Source organism: Salmo salar, chromosome 15 (genome assembly GCF_965601325.2).
Source record: "Salmo salar chromosome 15, fSalSal1, whole genome shotgun sequence".
NCBI lineage: Eukaryota > Metazoa > Chordata > Actinopteri > Salmoniformes > Salmonidae > Salmo > Salmo salar.
Window position 1 is genome coordinate 87,377,381 of NC_138305.1, and position 20,211 is coordinate 87,397,591.

Consider the following 20,211-nt stretch of genomic DNA (forward strand, 5'->3'; position numbering starts at 1 on the left):
TCTCATGTGATCATACAGCATGACTAAAACGTATGGCCTAGATAACAAACAACAGACAGAGCAGAGTTGGGACATTGTCTTACATCAGATCGTGCGACGATTCCGCCTGCACTGATTTAGGGATGAGCGTTGCGTAGGAGTGACGTCACCTGTCGGTGGTTGTGGTCAATTCTATTTAAATTCTAGTCAATTCAGAAAGTAAACCAAATTCCAAGAATTTGAAGAATTTCAGTGTACTTCCTGAATCGACAGGAATTTAAATGGAATTGAACCCAACCTTATATCATGGAATATTGCAGATTAAAATTCTCCTCAAAATGATAACAAAATTCAAGGTGTTATGTAACGCTAAATAATAAACATACTGTTGTTTTCATGCAATTAATTGTATCTTGGATGTTGACATTTAACTTTTATTTATTCAGGGAACCCATTGAGACCAGGGTCTCATTTACAATGGTGACCCGAGGACAACAATACAACAAATTCAAAATGATCAATAAAAATAAAAGTAAACAACAAATTACAGAATCAACACTTACAACTTCAAACACCACAAGTACAGTTATTTACATTCAATCAAAACAGTTGTGATTCTCATTAAATTCATTCAACATTAAAGTCTTAAACTGGCCAAGAGGCACCAGAGTGTCAAGATGTAGGGAGTTTGGTAGGCTATTCCAAAAATTGGAGGCACTAAAACTGAAGGTGAATTTACCTTTTATCGGTACGTACTAGTGGAATGTCGAAAGTTGTGAACCTTGAGACCTGTGAAAGGGTTTGGTGTCTCATATTTTAAAATGTTAAGAGTAAAGTGAGGTAGGTTGGAATATTGTGTAGTAGAGATTTGTAAACAACAAGGGGATAATGAAGTGATCTACGGGACTTCAATGAGGACCAGACCACCTTTTGAAACTGGATGCAGTGATGCATATTAAACCTGTCGCATGTGATAAAGCAAAGGGCGCAATGGTAGACGGCATCCAAATGTCACCATAGTCAAGAACTGCCAGGAAATTTGTACAATCTGCTTCCTGCTGTTTAGGGAGATGCATGATCTATTTCTATAAAATAAGCCTACTTTCAATCTCAGCTTCTTAACTAGCTCATCTGTATGCTTTTTAAACTCCAAATGATTGTCAATCCAAAAGCCCAGATATTTATAGGTGGGAACCTGCTCAATGAAAGAACCATCCAATGCATAAATGTGGAAGCCATCTAAAATATTTCTATGAGAATTAGAAAACAGCATACATGTAGTTTTTCCTGCATTAAGTACCAATTTAAATCAACAAGGACTTTCTGCAAGGCAACATCATCAGATTACAGCTCCAACATAGCCTGGTCAGACATTGGGGAAATACCATACATAACAGTGTCATCTGCATACAGATGAATGTTACAGGTTTTTGCAGATAAACCAATATTATTTATATAAATAGTAAAGAGGAATATCGAGGTAACTTGACTTGACACCATCAGAGAGCACACAGGTGGCCTATGTCAGGGAGAGTACCCCAAAAACATTCCAGGCCACTAGCCACCCACTACTAATTCACTACTATAGTGCCTTTGGCATCCTCTGCTGGAGAGTTGGACTGGGACTTGACTTTGCTGTGCTACAGTGTGTTTGGAGAGAATCATTTGGTGCTATTGTGGCAGAGATTTGAGTTGTAATTTATAAATTGCCATTTAGTTATTAAGAGGCAGATTGGTTTACCTTTAGAGGCAGAGCCTGACTTGCGAGGGCGTGTGCCATTTCCCAGTGCATATTAAAACTCCTTTGGCACCACAGGTAACTTTAAACTCCTGGTAATATGCTGGGCTTTGAAGAGGCACCACTTTTTTATTCATTTCATTGCACCCTTTTCTCCAAAATACTGTAGCAATTTTCAATCAGACAACGAGGGAGAGACAGACAGACAGACAGACAAGGCAAGAAGGGCCTTCTATACCATCAAAAGGAACATAAAATTCGACATACCAATTAGGATCTGGCTAAAAATAAGTTAAATCAGTTATAGAACCCATTGCCCTTTATGGTTGTGAGGTCTGGGGTCCGCTCACCAACCAAGAATTCACAAAACGGGACAAACACCAAATTGAGACTCTGCATGCAGAATTCTGCAAAAATATCCCCCATGTACAACGTAAACACCAAATAATGCATGCAGAGCAGAATTAGGCTGATACCCGCTAATTATCAAAATCCAGAAAAGAGCCGTTAAATTCTACAACCACCTAAAAGGAAGTGATTCCCAAACCTTCCATAATAAAGCCGTCACCTACAGAGAGATGAACCTGGAGAAGAGTCCCCTAAGCAAGCTGGTCCTGGTGCTCTGTTCACAAACACAAACAGACCCCACAGAGGCCCAGGACAGCAACACAATTACAGTAGACCCAACCAAATCATGAGAAAACAAAAAGATAATTACTTGACACAATGGAAAGAATTAACAAAAAAACAGAGCAAACTAGAATGCTATTTAGCCCTAAACAGAGAGTATACAGTGGTAGAATACCTGACCACTGTGACTGACCCCAATTTAAGGAAACCTTTGACTATGTAGAGACTTAGTGTGCATAGCCTTGCTATTGAGAAAGGCGGCTGTAAGCAGACCTGGCTCTCAAGAGAAGACAGGCTATGTGCACACTGCCCACAAAATGAGGTGGAAACTGAGCTGCACTTCCTAACCTCCTGCCAAATGTATGACCATATTAGAGACACATATTTCCCTCAGATTACACAGATCCACAAAGAATTTGAAAACAAACCCAATTTTGATTAACTCCCATATCTATTGGGTGAAATACCACAGTGTGCCATCACAGTAGCAGAGAGAGAGGGGGTGGGGGTAGAGAGCAAGAGAGAATTATAATTTGTCAATCCTTAGAATCAGTAGGCCGGCATATTTTTGGGGATTATGAACTTTATCCATAAAAAAGCATTCTAAAGCCCCCATCTTGGAATAGTAAAGAAACAGAGTCTTTTTCGAACATAAGGTGGGGGGGGGTTTACAAGAGCCAACTTCAAAACAAATATCCCACCGCTTTTCAAGCAATGTCAGATATAAAGGACACTTTTTATGGATTTACTCTAAGACAGGTCTCTAGAACGGCCGTAAGATGTCTTAGATGCCTAAATATTCCTACTAGCTGTATATACTGTTTACTATACAGTAGTTTAATTTACACAGTGTTACATTTGATGTCTTACTGTGGCTCAGTTGGTAAAGCATGGTGTGTGCAACGCCAGGGTTGTGGGTTCGATTCCCACGGGGGGCCAGTACAACAACAAAAAATGCATGAAATGTATGTATTCACTCTGGATAAGAGCGTCTGCTAAATGACTAAAATGTAAATGTTACTGTATTTCTATCAAACAACACTGCTCTACATTTACTAAAATATTAGGAGAAAGTTGCAACCAATAATGGTCTGTCACTGTAGACTGATATTTTGAAACTTTTAAAAATGTTAAGGAGACAATGAGATTTCAGTAATATTCTTTACTGCAACCGTCTCTTATCCAGGCCAAGCCCATCCTGCTCTAACCATAACATTAGTTGATACCCCTCTGACCCTGAACTGTGTCCAAATCTATATCACCTCTGCCCCTGCTGCACCCTCAGCATATCCAAACATTAGACATGCAGTCCCTTTCCCCCTCAAACCCTGCCCACAGGAAGTGTCTCTTCGCTGGAGGAAATGGAGGCCAGATGTGGGGGTGTCCCACAGCTTTGGGCAGTGGGGTGAAGGGTGCCTGTGTGACAGGAGGGAGGGGAAAGTATCCCTGTTGGAATTTGTGCAATTCATCACTTTGTTAGCTTCCATTCTTTGGGATTGGTTTGAGTGTTATTTCAAAGTATCTGGCATGTGGGAAAATAATACGAATTTAACATGCAATGGAGTTTTTCTTCAAGGCTGCCAATGTTTCACACACAAAATATTGTAAGAATAATTGAAAAAACCCTGTGTAGAGTCATAACTCACTCACCACCGTATAATAGATCTATTAAATAGCAATTCTGAGTCCAAAATAACCTGTCGGGAAATTAGATATTAAAGCAGTGTGTTTGCAGTCATCATTAAAGCTTTGGGTTACACCATTGGAGATCTCTGCTTTACTACTGCTCATTTCTCTTGTTGAATTAGAATAGATGTGGACTGAGGTCATAGCTAAAGTATAGAACATTCCGGTGGATGTCAGCCATGCTATAACAGACATGTTCCCTCACACACAGCAGTTTCACTGTGTCTTATTATGACACGTTGGCTGTGAACTGCTTCATTACGAGTAGAACTGGAGGGTTCAGAACTGGAGCGTTCACAACTATTTCCAGTCAAGTTGTCTTTTTCCAGCATGTTTGATTTCAATGGTCAGTCTTTTCATTGTTTGGTGTGTTACCACTGCAGAAAAAAGAGAGATTTAGTAAAAAAGAGAAAATAGTGGCCGAAACATTATGTCACATCCCTGACAAGGAAATGAAATGTGCAACATCAATCAGGCAGAGTAGAGGAGATCAAAGAGCGCCCCCACACCCTCCATCTGGTTCTGTTTGGGGAGACTTTTTTTCTCCCTGCTTCTCTCCTTCGTTCATTCCCTTTTTCTACTCTGAGACAGGGTTCTTCTTGTTTTTTCTGTCAGGCATTTCTCCATGTTACAGAGACAATGACATAGTGGCACGCAAGGTAGAACCAGTCAGAAGACGATACCTGTCTCAGTTCTTATGCACCCCTCCGTTTTATATCTGAGCTGGAGATGATTTACTGTTTCTCTGATTGAGTAAAGGTCTCAGGTATACCCATATGCTGTCATCACATCTCTATATCCAAATGTGGAGTAATGTTTGTGTTACAGGGATGTTTGTGTGTATATGCGTGTGTGTCTATTCATGTGGTGCATGTGTGTGTCTGTGTGTATAAGGGCATGTAGGTGTGTATGTCTGTGCATATGCGTGAGGGTGTGTATATAACCTCCACATGTGATAACATTCTGCCGTCTCTCTCAGTGGAAATATTTAGGCTAAGTCCTCGTTTGAGCGTGCAGTTCAAACAGGAGAAGGCAGAGATTTCTTACCTTTTCCAGACGTCGGCTATCTCCAGGGGGCTTTCCATACAACACAGGGTATTGTGAGTACGCTTGGCCCCTCTTTGGAAATGTGCTGTGTATATGTGTGTTTATATCAACCCTGATATCCATTTTCCATTATTCCGTTAGCTCTGAGATATTTATTTTTACGGTGAGGGTGTTCAATGGAATTGTAATGTATAAATAGTTTGATCAGTCACAGGCGTCTCGATGACTCTGAGGAGGACACACTAACAATGCACTCCATTGTACCAATTAAAGCTAGAGTCTTTCATTGAAACAATAACAAAGCGGTCACCCCACCTCTGTTTTGGTAAAAAGCTAAGGGATGGGCCTGGAGAAATGTATCCACTCTCAAATTCATAGACGAGGTCAGCACAGGTGCATCAAAGCTGGGACAGAGAGACTGAAAAACAGCTTCTTTCTCAAGGCCATCAGACTGTTAAATAGCAGTCTCTAGCTGGCCTACACCCAGTAACCTGCCCTGAACTTAGTCACTAGCCGGCTACCACATGGTTACTCATCTCTGCACCTTATCGGCTGCTGCCAAACTCTATGTACATAGACATGGAACACTGGTCACTTTAATAATGGAACACTGGTCACTTCAATAATGTTTACATACTGTTTAACCCATTTCATATGTATATACTGTATTCTACTCAAGTCTATCCTATTCAACTATTGCTGTACATATACTATTCTATCCACGTATTCTTCAAATATACTATATATTCTATCCACATACTGTCCATAATGCCTACACATTCCATCACATATATACACTACCGTTCAAAAAATGTTGGGGTCACTTAGAAATGTCCTTGTTTTTTAAAGAAAAGCACATTTTTGGTCCTTTAAAATAACATCAAATTGATCAGAAATACAGTGTAGACATTGTTAATGTTGTAAATGACTATTGTAGCTGGAAACGGCAGATTTTGGGGGGAATATCTACATAGGTGTACAGAGGCCCATTATCAGCAACCATCACTCCTGTGTTCCAATGGCACGCTGTGTTAGCTAATCCAAGTTTATCATTTTCACAGTTGGTCGCAGTTGTAAAGGAGAACTTGTTCTCAACTGGCCTACCTGGTTAAATAAAGGTTAAATAAAACATTTAAAAAATGTAAAAGGCTAATTGATCATTAGAAAACCCTTCCGCAATTATGTTAGCACAGCTGAAAACTTTTGTTCTGATTAAAGAAGCAATAAAACTGGCCTTCTTTAGACTAGTTGAGTATCTGGAGCATCAGCATTTGTGGGTTCGATTACAGTCTCAAAATTGCCAGAAACAAAGGAATTCCTTCTGAAACTCATGTCTATTCTTGTTCTGAGAAATGAAGGCTATTCCATATGAGAAATTGCCAAGAAACTGAAGATCTCATACAACGCTGTGTACTACTCCCTTCACAGAACAGCACAAACTGGCTCTAACCAGAATAGAAAGAGGAGTGGGAGGCCCCGGTGCACAACTGAGCAAGAGGACAAGTACATTAGAGTGTCTAGCCTGAGAAACAGACACCTCACAAGTCCTCAACTGGCAGCTTCATTAAATAATACCCGCAAAGCACCAGTCTCAACGTCAACAGTGAAGAGGTGACTCCGGGATGCTGGGCTTCTAGGCAGAGTTCCTCTGTCCAGTGTCTGTGTTCTTTTGCCCATCTTAATCTTTTATTTTTATTGGCCAGTCTGAGATATGGCTTTTTCTTTGCAACTCTGCCTAGACCCTAACATCATTGCAAAAGGGTTTTCTAATGATCAATTAGCCTTTTAAAATGATAAACTTGGATTAGCTAACACAACGTGCCACTGGAACACAGGAGTGATGGTTGCTGATAATGGGCCTCTGTACACCTATGTAGATATTCCATAAAAAAATCTGCCATTTCCAGCTACAATAGACATTTACAACATTAACAATGTCTACTCTGTATTGCTGATCAATTTGATGTTATTTTAAAGGACCAAAAATTATATTTTCTTTCAAAAACAAGAACATTTCTAAGTGACCCCAAACTTTTGAACAGTAGTGTATATATACTGTATATATAGGATTAACCATCTAGGACATCAAAATGAACACCGTGTTTTGACGCTATACAGTGTTTGTTTACATTTTCATTGTTTACAAACATTGGAGTAAAACAAGCTTATATTTGGGGTACTGGTGTGGTACGACAGTTGACGTTTATTAGTTATATCTTTCAAGAATCAATGGGTATATATCATTATTGATGTCCAAAAATGAAGGATTTTAAAGGTAATGTTGCTTGTTATACTAGGCCTATACGCTGACCACTGTTGGGTATTCATTCAGGTCTGTTTCCTGATTATACCAAGATAATTATTTTAAATCAACAGATCACCGATTCCACCGCCTTTACTGCCCATCTGGACCGGACAGTGGAAGTCTGGCATGTGTTTTACCTAGAAAGTTTGGCACGTACTTAATCTTGGTAGGTAAAACAGATGTAGGTGAATTTTGTTTGTGTACTGTAAGTATGTTGACATGAAGTCTCTTTCCGCAGGTCCACATTTCTTCAGAGAATAACCCACACCACATACAAAATGCACTCAAGTGATTCCACGTATAAACATTGTACCCTAGTGCAACACAACCCAATGTCCCTGATGCATTCAGTGCACTTTTACATTGGAGGGCATTCATGGAACTGTTTTGGACTTAGGCATTTTCGAATCGAATCTCAAAAGTCAAGCAATAGATTTTGTTCTGGTGTTGTGGATGTCCGCAATGTTTGAGTGATGGTGGTAGAACTGAAGGGTATGTTCGTGTTCTGGCACAGAGGATGAAACAAATGTTCCCAGAGGCACCCCTTAGATTCAGAACCTCTCATTCTTTCCTTTACTTGAGCTAATTTTGCTATTAGACTTCACTGCTACTCTGGTATGCCAGTTTCCCCTTTAGCCTACCGCTCAGAAGACTGCGCCAGGTCTCCAGTAAAACAAAGCAAATCTGAACACACTGTCTCTGAGGCTTTTTCTGACTCACAAAACAATGGAACTGTGAAACTGAATGCAATGAAACTGTACAGACGATTCAGTTCGATGAAAGGCTAAGATAATGACAGCCTAGTTCTATAGTATCTATCTCTCTAGTACTACTAAAGAGTGTTTTTTCTCTTCCTCATGCAAAGGCTCTAATTATTCTTAGAAACCTGGGCACACTAATGAGGTCTGTCCTGAGGAGTTATAGTACATCATGTGAGGAGAATATTGTCTAGTTCCTACTTTCAAAATCCAAAGGAATTGATGATGGTGTTGAGTTGTGGAGACTTTAAGAAGGGAAAAGGAGGTATGGGGGAGGGGAGCTACTTGTTTTGGAAGAAATCTGGAACCTATAAACTTGGACAACTTATACGAAAAAGAACGGCAGAATATCCTCATCTGATTGGTCAACCCACGTGCCTTTGTCTCCGCCTCATCCCTTTACCCTTACCAATCACAAAACGCATTCTCTTCCTGTTATGCTTGGCCTGGCTGTGCCTTAGAACCCAGCTGGACCAATCTGTGGAACAGATGGGTGGGAACTTACAAGTTACATCCTCTTTCTTCTTTAAAAAGCCAGATGCAGGTTGGCTGCTGTCTTACATTGAGCTAGGATACTGGACGCAACTGCCGTTCTGAATGTAGCGAGCAGATTGTATTGTTACATTGTTGTCATGTCTAGATGTAGGCAACATATGGATTTCCAATACTGAGAATTGATTATTTTTCCATTTGCTTTCTATTGCTAGCAGACCTGGCAGATCACTTCTGGTATTTCTATATACAGGCTTGCCATAGAACAGAGAAACTAAAGGAGGCATAGCCCATTAGAGGCCCTGAATGAGATAACAGAGGAGTGGTATTGAAACAGTGTAGGTGTAGAAACAGGGTTAGGTAGATAGACTGCCATGAGAGAGGATCCGTCAAGCTGTGGTGAATACCCTGAGGGAGGGGTGGTGTCCAGCGAGGAAGAGCCAGACTGCGCTCCAAACAAATGCCCTGTGGTGGTGGTAACACCAGGGGCTGGCGGGCGTAAAAGGGTCACCAGGAAAGACAACATTTCATCGCCAACAGAGGACAACAAGTCAACAACAGGAGGGCCTCCCAGTCTGATCCCATCAGGACCAAAGAGGCCTAAGAAGAGTCCCCAGCCCTCCCTGTCTCCTCTCCCCATCCCAGGCCAGCCCCTAGAGGACCCTCAGCACCAGCGGGTGGTCGCCAATGTACGGGAGCGCCAACGGACGCAGTCCCTGAACGACGCCTTTGCCTCGCTTCGTAAGATCATCCCCACGCTGCCGTCAGACAAGCTGAGCAAGATCCAGATCCTGAAGCTGGCCTCGCGCTACATTGACTTCCTCTACCAAGTCCTGCAGAGTGATGAGATGGACGCCAAGCTGGCCAGCTGTAACTACCTAGCCCACGAGAGACTCAGCTATGCATTCTCAGTGTGGAGGATGGAGGGGGCCTGGTCCATGTCCGCTACCCACTAGCCCTCCCACTTACCTCTCTAACACCCTCTCGTCCTCCCCTCCTGCCCCCGCGCCCTCCCACAGCTGCGCCCTCCGGACCAAATCTCCCATGACCTCTGACCCCTGCTCTCTGACCCTCATCCTCACATCATCTAACTCCTTCACCACTCTACACCAGGTATGCACCATACAAACCATTCATACTCAATAGTATCTTTCCAAAACAAAATGTCACTGTTTTATATTGCATGCAAAGAAGTAGTAATTCAACAGATCTGCTGAAGGTGATCAGTGATTAACCTGGTGTTTTAATAAAGTATCAAATGCAATGCTGGACATTTGCTAGAATGAAACCTAATAACTTTGCACAGTAAATAAATCACAAGGGAGGATCATAGAACAGTACATCTTAGGTTACCACAAATCTCTTTTTACATTCAAGGTATACTGTAACTATTCTACAAGATCAGTTTGTCCTGAAAATTGATATACGATGGTAGCTAAATGTATCCCATGATTATCATCATGATTATGGACCTAATAGGAGGCCATAGAGCTGTTATTTCATACATTTTGTAAGAAATAGCCTTTGAACCCTAACAAATCACACCATACATAATCTTCTTTGTTTTCTAGTTTCTATACATGTACAAATTGTATTTGGACAAGAAATCATGAAATTAATCATATGCAACTTCTCAATAGACTTTATGTTTTTTTATATATATATTTATACTTATGTGAAAGGCATATAAGAATACATTCCTCCAGAGAGAGAGAGAGAGAGAGAGTTTTACCCAGCCAGCCATAACTCATTGTACCTCATAGTCTCATCATTTTAGATAATATTAATCGGCCTTTGAAGCCAAATGATTGCGGAAAAAGTAACATTACAAGTTTCACTTTCCTACGCCCAAACCAAGTCCCTTTTTTATTATTTTGGTACTAAAACTTTCCTTTGAAATTCTTTCCTTTCGTTTTGGCTTAAACTTGCTACACTGGACGAAAATGAGATAGATCTTGACGAGGCTCAACAAAAATAACCTGGTTTTGAGAAACCATGCAGCAGTTAGCCATCAAAGGAGAAGTGATGGCTGTCTACTGCACTCCCACAAACCACTAAGTTAGATGAAAGAGGTGCCATTGATGCTTCCAGTTCCACATCTCCATGGTAAAGATGGCTATCAGACGCCTCATCAGTGGCCGTGCCTCCCTTCACCAGTGGCAACACATTTGCCATTTGAAACCACTGCTTTAGCCACTTCACAAGAGGTACCGTTACCACGCTTCTGAGGGATATCTTTTTCATACTACAGTCAGCACAGTGTGTTCATACAACCTAGCCCACGTTGACATGTTACTCGCTGTGACATTCTCAAACACTGTCCTCTAGAAATTGTGTTTGAGGTGAATGAAAGCGAAATGTCCTTTGACCCTTTCTTAAATACCAGGTGAAATGAATATAGGAGAAACGGGCGGTTAGACATGAGAGATGCGTTCTCAGTGTTTGTGTTTGCTGGGATGGCCGTTGTTGTTGTGTCTGCAATCTGACTCTGAAGGAAGACATGCTTTGCTCCTTTCTCATTAGGGTCCCGTTGTATTCTCCAGTTAAAGTCTTCTTAACCTTTCTCATGCGAAGGTTCTCCCTGCTATTCTATGGGGTTGCTTCGGGATGTGTGTGTGTGTGTGTGTGTGTGTGTGTGTGTGTGTGTGTGTGTGTGTGTGTGTGTGTGTGTGTGTGTGTGTGTGTGTGTGTGTGTGTGTGCGTGTGTCGTGTGTGTGTGTGTGTGTGTGTGTGTGTGTGTGTGTGTGTGTGTGTATGCCACATGAATGATGTGTATTCTGTCAGGGAGGCGTCATTGTTCATCCCTGTCTTTCAAGGAGATCAAATATACATTGGTGTTTTAGCCTGCTTTGTTCTTGTTGCTGAACTTATTGCCACACTCTGGCTTTCGATTGGACATTTATACTTATTTATTGAGTTTACTTTTGCCTTTATATGCATGTTTATTGATATTGTCCAGTTGCATTTAATGAAAATACCACATTTTACAAGGACATGTTCAACAAAACACACAGCCCTGACCTCCAGTGAAAATGGACATGAACATTTTAATACTGGAGGGAGTTTACGCCCATTACCAGTTTAACTGTTAGAGAGTACAGAGATTTCATTAGGCATCATGAACTAAGAGTGTGTTTTCTTTAAAGCAAAAGGAAATAGCATATTTAGCATTTTGTTGTAGCACTTACAGAATGTTTCTATCTTGTGTCTCCCCAGCATCCGACCAAGGCGATTGAGAAGCCTTCGCGTTGGTCTGCAATCCCTTTGATTACTGGTTTGTACTTACACCTCTGGACCAACTAAATCACAGGTCTCAGCCCTGCCCTGCCTCTGGAGAGGTACTGTAGAGACACGGCTTCCTCGAGCGCACACAGAATCAGCGGGACAACAATTTTGAGCTACCAGCAGGCCTGGAAGAGGGACAACTATAGCTTTTTATGACCTGGAAATTGCAACTTTGACTTAGAAACAGTTTTGTACACAAATGTAAGTCATGTGAATGTTCCTATTCTAGTGTAAATACATGTAGTCACAACCAATAGAACATTCTTGATTAAAAGGGAATCAGTTGCTGTAAAGAATGTATTTTTATTACAATTGTAGATATGTGGATAAAATATGCCTTGTGATTTTCTTGTCCATATAATAAAATGTGTATTTGAGCATCTTTCTCAGTGTCGTCTTATAACCGGTCTCACCTTAAACCCTGTACTGCGACTACACCAGCATGGTCCACCATCAGCAGTCAACATTTGGAGATGGACGATGACACAGCAGCATTTCTAAACACCAAATACATATGAAATACATAGATTATTATCCTTCTTTGTGTTTGTGTGTGAAATAACCTGGGTTACCAGGGATCTATCGACGAGTTACCCTGTCAGCCTTAATTAGTGCTCTAGAACATACGCCTCGTTAAGAAGTCTGCTCTGGCAGACTAAGGTATAATTGCACATAAAGCTGTTGTTCTTTTGGGGGAAAATAAGGCCTCTAAAATATTTATTGGTTGGAAAGAAATCTTATCATATACCCAACCACAGAAGCACATGTGGATACATGCATTAATGGACCATGAGACTGTATATCAAACACGTCACACCTACACATGTACACACACAACATTTTCAATTTTAATTAAGAGAAAAACAGTACAAAATAGACATTCTTTCTATACATACATAGGAAATATGGAGGAAACAAACAAGGTGAAATAAAAGTATGAAAAAAGATTCAATGTAATTTTCTGTTATTCTAAACTTGTTAGTGAAGGCTACCAATACATGATTCAAGGCACATGTGTGATGCATTTTGGTCTTGAGTATCTATTTACAGTGACTTTAGCAAGTAGATCATAAAAAAGACAGCAAGTAGATCATAAAAAGGACAACATAAAAAGAAATGGAGAGGAGTGGCCCACTGGCCACTAAGACAAAATGAGCGTGGCCCATAGACCCCTGGAAAACTTTACAGGAGAGTTAATGTACAGTATTCAACACACTTTAACTCTAACAGAGTTAAACCCTTCATAGACAACAGATACCCACTGGTGCACTACGAGACAGACACCGCAGTCACTGTCAGTTCTAAGAGACAGACAACACAGTCATTGTCAGTTCTAAGAGACAGACAACACAGTCACTGTCAGTTCTAAGAGACAGGCACAACACAGTCACTGTCAGTTCTAAGAGACAGGCACAACACAGTCACTGTCAGTTCTAAGAGACAGACACCACAGTCACTGTCAGTTCTAAGAGACAGACACCACAGTCACTGTCAGTTCTAAGAGACAGACACCACAGTCACTGTCAGTTCTAAGAGACAGGCACAACACAGTCACTGTCAGTTCTAAGAGACAGGCACAACTACAGTCACTGTCAGTTCTAAGAGACAGACACCACAGTCACTGTCAGTTCTAAGAGACAGACACCACAGTCACTGTCAGTTCTAAGAGACAGGCACAACACAGTCACTGTCAGTTCTAAGAGACAGGCACAACTACAGTCACTGTCAGTTCTAAGAGACAGACACCACGGTCACTGTCAGTTCTAAGAGACAGACACCACAGTCACTGTCAGTTCTAAGAGACAGACACCACAGTCACTGTCAGTTCTAAGAGCGTTTGAATGATGGTGGCTGCTTCTATTTAATTTTATACAAGTCTTTGAGGCGACCTTATGGGCAAACATTGCCCAGAGTCTTGAAAACAAAACATATAGCTAGTACAAACAATAATGAATAATGAACAATGAAAACTGGCAATAGTTATTACTTTCTTGCACATACACGGTCTCCTAGACACACATAGCTATCCACAGTGGTTGGTACAGAGTATAAGAGGAAAGGGCTAAAAGACTTGTTAGCATGGTTACCATTCTCTCTCTCTCAATGCCAACTAGAGGTGAGGATGCAGCTGAGGTTAGAGAAGAATGTCTAGTTAAGACAACATTGATGTGTGTCACCAGTCAGAGCACCAGCACAGAGAGCATGTTCCTTTTAAAAGACGCCTTGTAAATATTGTTTTAGACAGAAGTGGATGCTCTCAGTCTTCTCTTTGATTTTGGATTAAAAAAAAGAACATGACTTCTTCAACATGGAAAACGCAATAATACGCAGTAATAGAGAGCGTATGATACATTTAAACATTTAGCCACACTCCAGAGGTACGGGGTCATATACAAAATAATATTGTGAATCTTAAAACACATTTCATAACTATGTCTTCTGAATTTGATGGTGGCCAGTCTCTCTTCATTCAGCGAATAGCTTCCAACAATGAGCGCAATCTAGATGAAACGCTCATTAAGACAAACTACATAACATCTAGAATGAATGTAGAAAATGGAACTGTGGAAAGTGGAATGTGGTAAACATTTCAACTCACAACAAAAACGATCTAAGTTGGATGTCATTTCATGAACACACAAAATAGGCTTGAGGAATTCTCACAAACTAGTTTCAGTTTGGAGCAGGCTTAGCGTGGCTGTGTATAGGTACAGTATATCTGAAAATGAATAATCAGCATGATGTCAAGTACTGTATCATACATTCGAGTGGAGATGGACTCTCTCCACAAGGTCTATAGGAGAAGTACGCACCATCCTAAAGCAACATCTCCATAGTGCGAACAGTAATAGTCTGTTGGATGGTCCATAAAGAAGGCTTTCATAGAATAACACACCAAACCAACCGTATTCAGCTCTACTTGATATAACCAACCGTATTCAGCTCTACTTGATATAACTGCTTGTGGATAACAACAAGGCAACTGAACTGTGAAATGAATGTACACAATAAAATAGGCATGTCTACAGGTCAAAATGCTGGTCCTGAAAAAACAAACACCAACTTAACACTGTAACCTCACTGGTCCACTGCAGTAATATGGTCACACTGCAGACATATTTAAGACAGTTTTCTTTGGGAGATGTCCATTAAGTGCATTAGAGCCTTTGACTAGCATAATAAAACGATACAATATAGCTACCGTAGGAATGAACATACATTTAGTATTTCCTCCCAAACAGTGGTGGGTCTTCAGCTCTTCATAAGATTCATTGGTTTATTTGTTTCAGTTTGGTCCTCATCATGTCAGTAAGACATAAAGGGAAATAGTGTGCGAATGAAATGCATTTCTGACTGTGTGTGTGTGTGTGTGTGTGTGTGTGTGTGTGTGTGTGTGTGTGTGTGGTGTGTGTGTGTGTGTGTGTGTGTGTGTGTGTGTGTGTGTGTGTGTGTGTCCATGCGAACAATGTATAAAGACACTGGTCTAAGAACAGCAGTGGAATAATCAGAATACAATCTGGGCAAACAGGAAGTTTTTGCAAATGCACTTAGAAATACTAATTTGTGTATACATGCATGAGTCTTCTTAGAATGTGAGTGAATTTCAGAGGAGAAAAATATCTTCCAATCCTCAAAGTTGAACAGATAATTAAATAATCTAGAGCCCCCCCCGAGGTTTGGAATTTTCAACGGTTCACATTACGGAATGCACAGTGCAAAAACGACAGATAAAACCACATCTTCATTTTCTTCTTTAGTGGTTCAACTGAATATTAATGACATCATCAAGGATTGACTGAGCCATTCAGCAGTTGCCAGGTGCTGGCCGGTCTCGGTCTCTCTCTCTCCAGGGCCATCCTCAGAGCCACTGACTGGTGTCTGCTCTGCTCACTGACACAACAACAGACACCCACAGACCTGGTGCTAGTATTGCTTTACTGTAAGTGCCTCAGTAAGACCTAGGTCGTCTGTACTTTTTTTTTAAAAAGGCCAAAAAGTGGTCAATATCACAGCACCGGGCTGGTATCCTTCTGACTACACACAATATAAATGACTCTGTATTGCTGGGGCTAGACCATGGACAGAGTTAATTTAATCATCAGTTGTATGAGAACATCTTTTATCGCACATATACACTGACAGGGCTTTGGTGTTGTGTCAGAAGGATACATTAGTTCCACTGTGTTGAGTTCATTCTTCACTGTGTTAAGGTGCGCTGCATATAGTCTGAGGAGAATGGACGGTGGTCTTTGAGGCACTGTGTGGTTTTAGGGCCTCATTGGTTAAGGCAGAGATCCACAATCTACACTCCTCCCCCTCATCGTGTGACAGGGAAGGATCTCCAAGGCTATTGGGATGTCCTGAAGGAGAGGTCTGTGAGGTCAAAGGTCAGCATCTTCTACATGGAGTCCTCATCTTGCTCCATAGGCTCGTCTGGGTGGCTGGGGGAAACACAGAGACGTTGGTTAGGGAAAACATCATGCATCACATTTGTAACATACTGTACAGGGGAGTCTGCCCTTTACTGTGAACATTTTGGAGTGTTGGGTACTGGTGGTCAAGTCATACCTCCTGCTGGTCAGGACCCCCACAGACAGAGAGGCCAGAGCATTGACAGCATCAGTCTCCTCACAGTCTCTCCTCTGAGCACCCAGGTAGGACAGTCCCACAGAGCTACTGAACAGCTTCAGGGACTGCCAATACTGACCTGAAAAACAGGTCACTTTATTTGCCTAAACCAAAGCCAGTAAGCACAAACACTTGGATGAGAGCAGTGGGCACTTCGGCTGCAGTCAGAAGGTCTGAACGTCCAACTGACAAATGCTAGTCCCTCCTACTACATGGGTCCATATAGTGAAAGATCAATATGATTAATAGCCTCGTAGCCTACTGTATTAAATCATTGTGTGTACTCAGGAAGTCTCTGCATTTTACAATAATTAGGATCAGACAAGAATAAAGGGATAGACAAGAATACAATAGAGAGAGAAACAGAGAGGGAAAAGGGGGACAGAGGTGTCCTTTATTTGAGACATGAGGAGTTGAATGACTGTTTACCTACCATGTATCTGTATGACTCTCAGTAGCGAGCGAACACTGTTAGCATTGGGCTTCTGCAGCAGCACCTCCTCTGACAGAGGCTCCTGTATGGACAACACCGTGGGACAGGAAGGCATCAGACCACTCATCAACAACATTCACCTTAACAGCCCTCCATAGATTTCCTCTTACTCATATCATTGAATATTCCTTATGAGGGAATACACTTCACATACACCTGTGTGGTGTACTTAACATGATTTAGGAAGGGGTTTTAAAGTCGTTTATAAACTGCTTTAATGCTCCTTAAACCAGTCTCACCTCAATACCCAGCAGAGCACTGACGCAGGCCTCAGAGGCGTCACAGATGGCCGTGAGGTCGTGACCTCCCTCCAGAGCCATGATCACCCGGCCTCCAGCCAGACCCATCAGCTGCCGGGTAAGGAACCCAAAACCTGACGGACACATCCACATCAACAGTCAATATGGGATGTGGTGGCCAATTAAGCACGGGAACTTTGCATGTTAAACTAGCCTAAATCATGTTCAATACGGCATGTCAACCCCTTTTCTAGATTGACAACATGGGAATATACTGCAGGGCATGTATCAATCTTAATGATATTTACAGCGCAGATTAACATACAGTAAATCCCTAAAGACACACACTTACAACACTAACAAAAATACAACTACAAATGTAGGATCTTCATTTGAGCCAGTTTGCTACAGCAGGAAAATAATCCTGCAGCAAAAGGGAAATGTAAATGATTATGTGGATTTTTGTAGATGTTGATCCATTTTTTCGCGAGGGGAAAATCAAGTCTGAAATTTCAAAGTGCAAAGTACTAACTTTAGGAGCCTTTTTAAACTTCAAATACACTACAAGTTGAACATTTCCTAAATTGCAGAAAAGCTATCCTGCAACAGGGGGATTACAGTAAGATCCAACATCTGTATTGTCCCTCCTACTTGATTTTTATCATGCCATTTTATATTGTGTACCAGGTCAATGCTTATAAATGTCTTACCTTCCATTTATCAAGAACTAACTAGCAAAGCTCTAAAACCACTTTATAGGCTAGCTCGGGGTCTAAAGTGTACTGAGGAAAACCTTGCTTACATTTGGCGGTGACCTTGTAACCCCCTAGAGGTGCAGGGTGTCCCTCTGCTGCATCGAACCCTGAGGAGACCAGGACCACGTCAGGGGAGAACTCCTGAGCTATGGGCATCACCACCGTCCTGCAGGGAGAAACATTAAACAACATCTATGTCATTTAGTCCACTAACAGCCCTGCCTGGCTGTTTCAGACAGTGAGGAGAGCATGGTTGGGGTTGAGCTGCTAGGGAGTGGGCCTCCTGTTGTTTTCTGGGCTGGTGTCCATCACCCCTCTCTGTCAGAGTCAACCAGCACAGTGCAGAGCAGAGCCGCCAGCTAGCAAGGAAGCTAACGCAGGCATCTCCGCTGCCGCCCGAGTTCAAAGCCGCCATAGGCGCGTCTGGTTCCCATTTGGAGCTTGTCACTCTCCTCACGTCACTGACAGCATGCCATCTGGGATCCATTTGGGTTCATTATCCTGCGTTTGGATTCCTCCAGCCCAGACCCCCCCACTCCCCACCGCACTAACTAACCCTGCCTCCCCTGTAGACCAATAAAACCTCCATACTCCCCTGTGAGCCCAGCTATAGACAGACTACAGGGAGAACAAGAGAGAGAGGGAGAGGGCTCATTAAAGATCAATCAGAGAGAGGGAAGGAGAGAGGCGAGGAGGAGAACAGGAATGAGAGAGAGGAGACAGGGAGGTGGGGAGGGGTGTAGAGGTATGTGGTGGATGGCAGCATTCCCTACCCCTGGAGTTTAGAGAAACTGACCGACAATATTTCACCAACAAATTTGTTGCGCATTCTAAATCTGTGTGGGACAGACGTGTGGCAACAAAATATGTATTTTCAGATAACAAAAACAGAGTTATAATTATTATTTCCAAGGATGGTGCATTATTGTGTGGAAAAGTAAGGTATATTAGGAATACTCTGGTTTGTTACTTATTAAGTTGAAGTTAAAAACTTTTGTTGAAACTTTTCCAGTACTATGTTGTCATTCTCATTTTGTTACGCTGGCTTAGAGGTGGGGCCCACCCACTTGGTTGTGTGCCTGCAGTGTGGACCCTCTTACGTGTGGTTGCTACAGTTTCCTATGGTTGCCACCAGACAGCAGACCAAACCAACATACAGAGACTTCATTAGAACTTTAAACTACCCACCGGTGGCAATTAAGTGCCATGGAGGAAGTGTCAGTGAAATGTCTGTTTAATACAACAACAACCAAACCTGGAGACAATTTAATCTTACAAAAAATCGTATTAAAATGTTAAATTGGGACCATACACATGCACTTCAAATTACTGGGATTCAGAAGTGCGTCAATCAATTTACAGTATATTGACAGCAGTGCTCGGTAAACTGGAGTGAAGGACACTGTGCCCCATGTTGTTTTGCCGGATTGTAGAGCAAACTCTCCCCAGTGAGCAGTAGACTGAATCACGCTGACACCCAGATGGTTACTACCAATATTGCAATTTATTTCTCGTGTAGGCTGCTATCCTGGGGATAAAAATCAAGTGGGATAGAACAAAATGGCCACGTTAGCTACGCCACGTTAGCTACCGCCAGCGACATGTCACAGTGACATCCAGATGGTGACCAAGATGTTTCTCCCTCACCCATCGAAATAAACATCACTTCATTTTACACCTTTTAACTAGCGTCATGCTGCATCATAAACTAGCTAGCTGGGAACACTGGCTGGGAAGGGGTTAACAGGACAACTGACGAAACTAACCATTCGTCTCCACCCGACTTTTAACTCTGAGACACACATCATTGATTTGTATCGTTTTGGAACTTGTGGGTGATGTCACTTCTTGCCACTGGGGGGCAGTAAAACAATGTGATGGGTCAGGTCAAGTTACATTAGGTTAAAATGTAGAGTCAGCGAGATGACAAAGACGCACCAAGTAAACAGTAGTAGTGGGTCAATTTCCTCAACAACCAGGAGCGTTGAAACGTGACGCTGTTTTGGTCCTGAAGCACCATGTTGTAGGAGAACAGTCTTGCATCACACTTAACTCAATGGGTACGTTGCTCTACTCAGACGTTGCTGGCGCCTGCCAGATCTTACAATACCTGGATAGGTATTTTACCTATCAGCTAATTACATCATGGTCGCATTCCCCTGCTTACACGCTGCA

At 41.9% G+C, this 20,211-nt stretch overlaps 2 protein-coding genes across 8 annotated transcripts in view; one reads left to right on the forward strand and one right to left on the reverse strand.

The window, feature by feature from the left end:
- The first annotated feature begins 7,403 nt into the window (after positions 1–7,403).
- On the forward strand, positions 7,404–12,298 carry LOC106572367 (twist-related protein 2). Its single transcript, XM_014146444.3, has 2 exons — positions 7,404–9,748; positions 11,852–12,298. Exon 1 carries the CDS (start codon positions 9,010–9,012, stop codon positions 9,589–9,591), a length of 582 nt encoding a protein of 193 aa, XP_014001919.1. The 5' UTR covers positions 7,404–9,009; the 3' UTR covers positions 9,592–9,748; positions 11,852–12,298.
- A 450-nt stretch (positions 12,299–12,748) lies between these two features.
- Positions 12,749–20,211, reverse strand: part of LOC106572365 (histone deacetylase 7) — a 69,172-nt gene continuing 61,709 nt past the window's right edge. For 6 of the 7 annotated variants that reach the window (XM_014146438.3, XM_014146440.3, XM_014146434.3 and 3 more), the window contains 5 exons: positions 18,084–18,202; positions 17,282–17,415; positions 16,983–17,064; positions 16,490–16,628; positions 12,749–16,362 (listed from right to left, as the gene is read on the reverse strand). In XM_014146438.3, coding sequence (XP_014001913.1) covers positions 16,320–16,362; positions 16,490–16,628; positions 16,983–17,064; positions 17,282–17,415; positions 18,084–18,202 — 517 coding nt within the window. In that variant the 3' untranslated portion in view covers positions 12,749–16,319. The remainder of the gene's footprint in view (positions 16,363–16,489; positions 16,629–16,982; positions 17,065–17,281; positions 17,416–18,083; positions 18,203–20,211) is intronic. The other variant, XR_014380676.1, reaches the window with a different exon arrangement.

Bases quoted from the DNA above. Each gene is read 5' to 3' on its own strand.
- LOC106572367 (XM_014146444.3), top strand. From the start codon at position 9,010: ATGAGAGAGGATCCGTCAAGCTGTGGTGAATACCCTGAGGGAGGGGTG.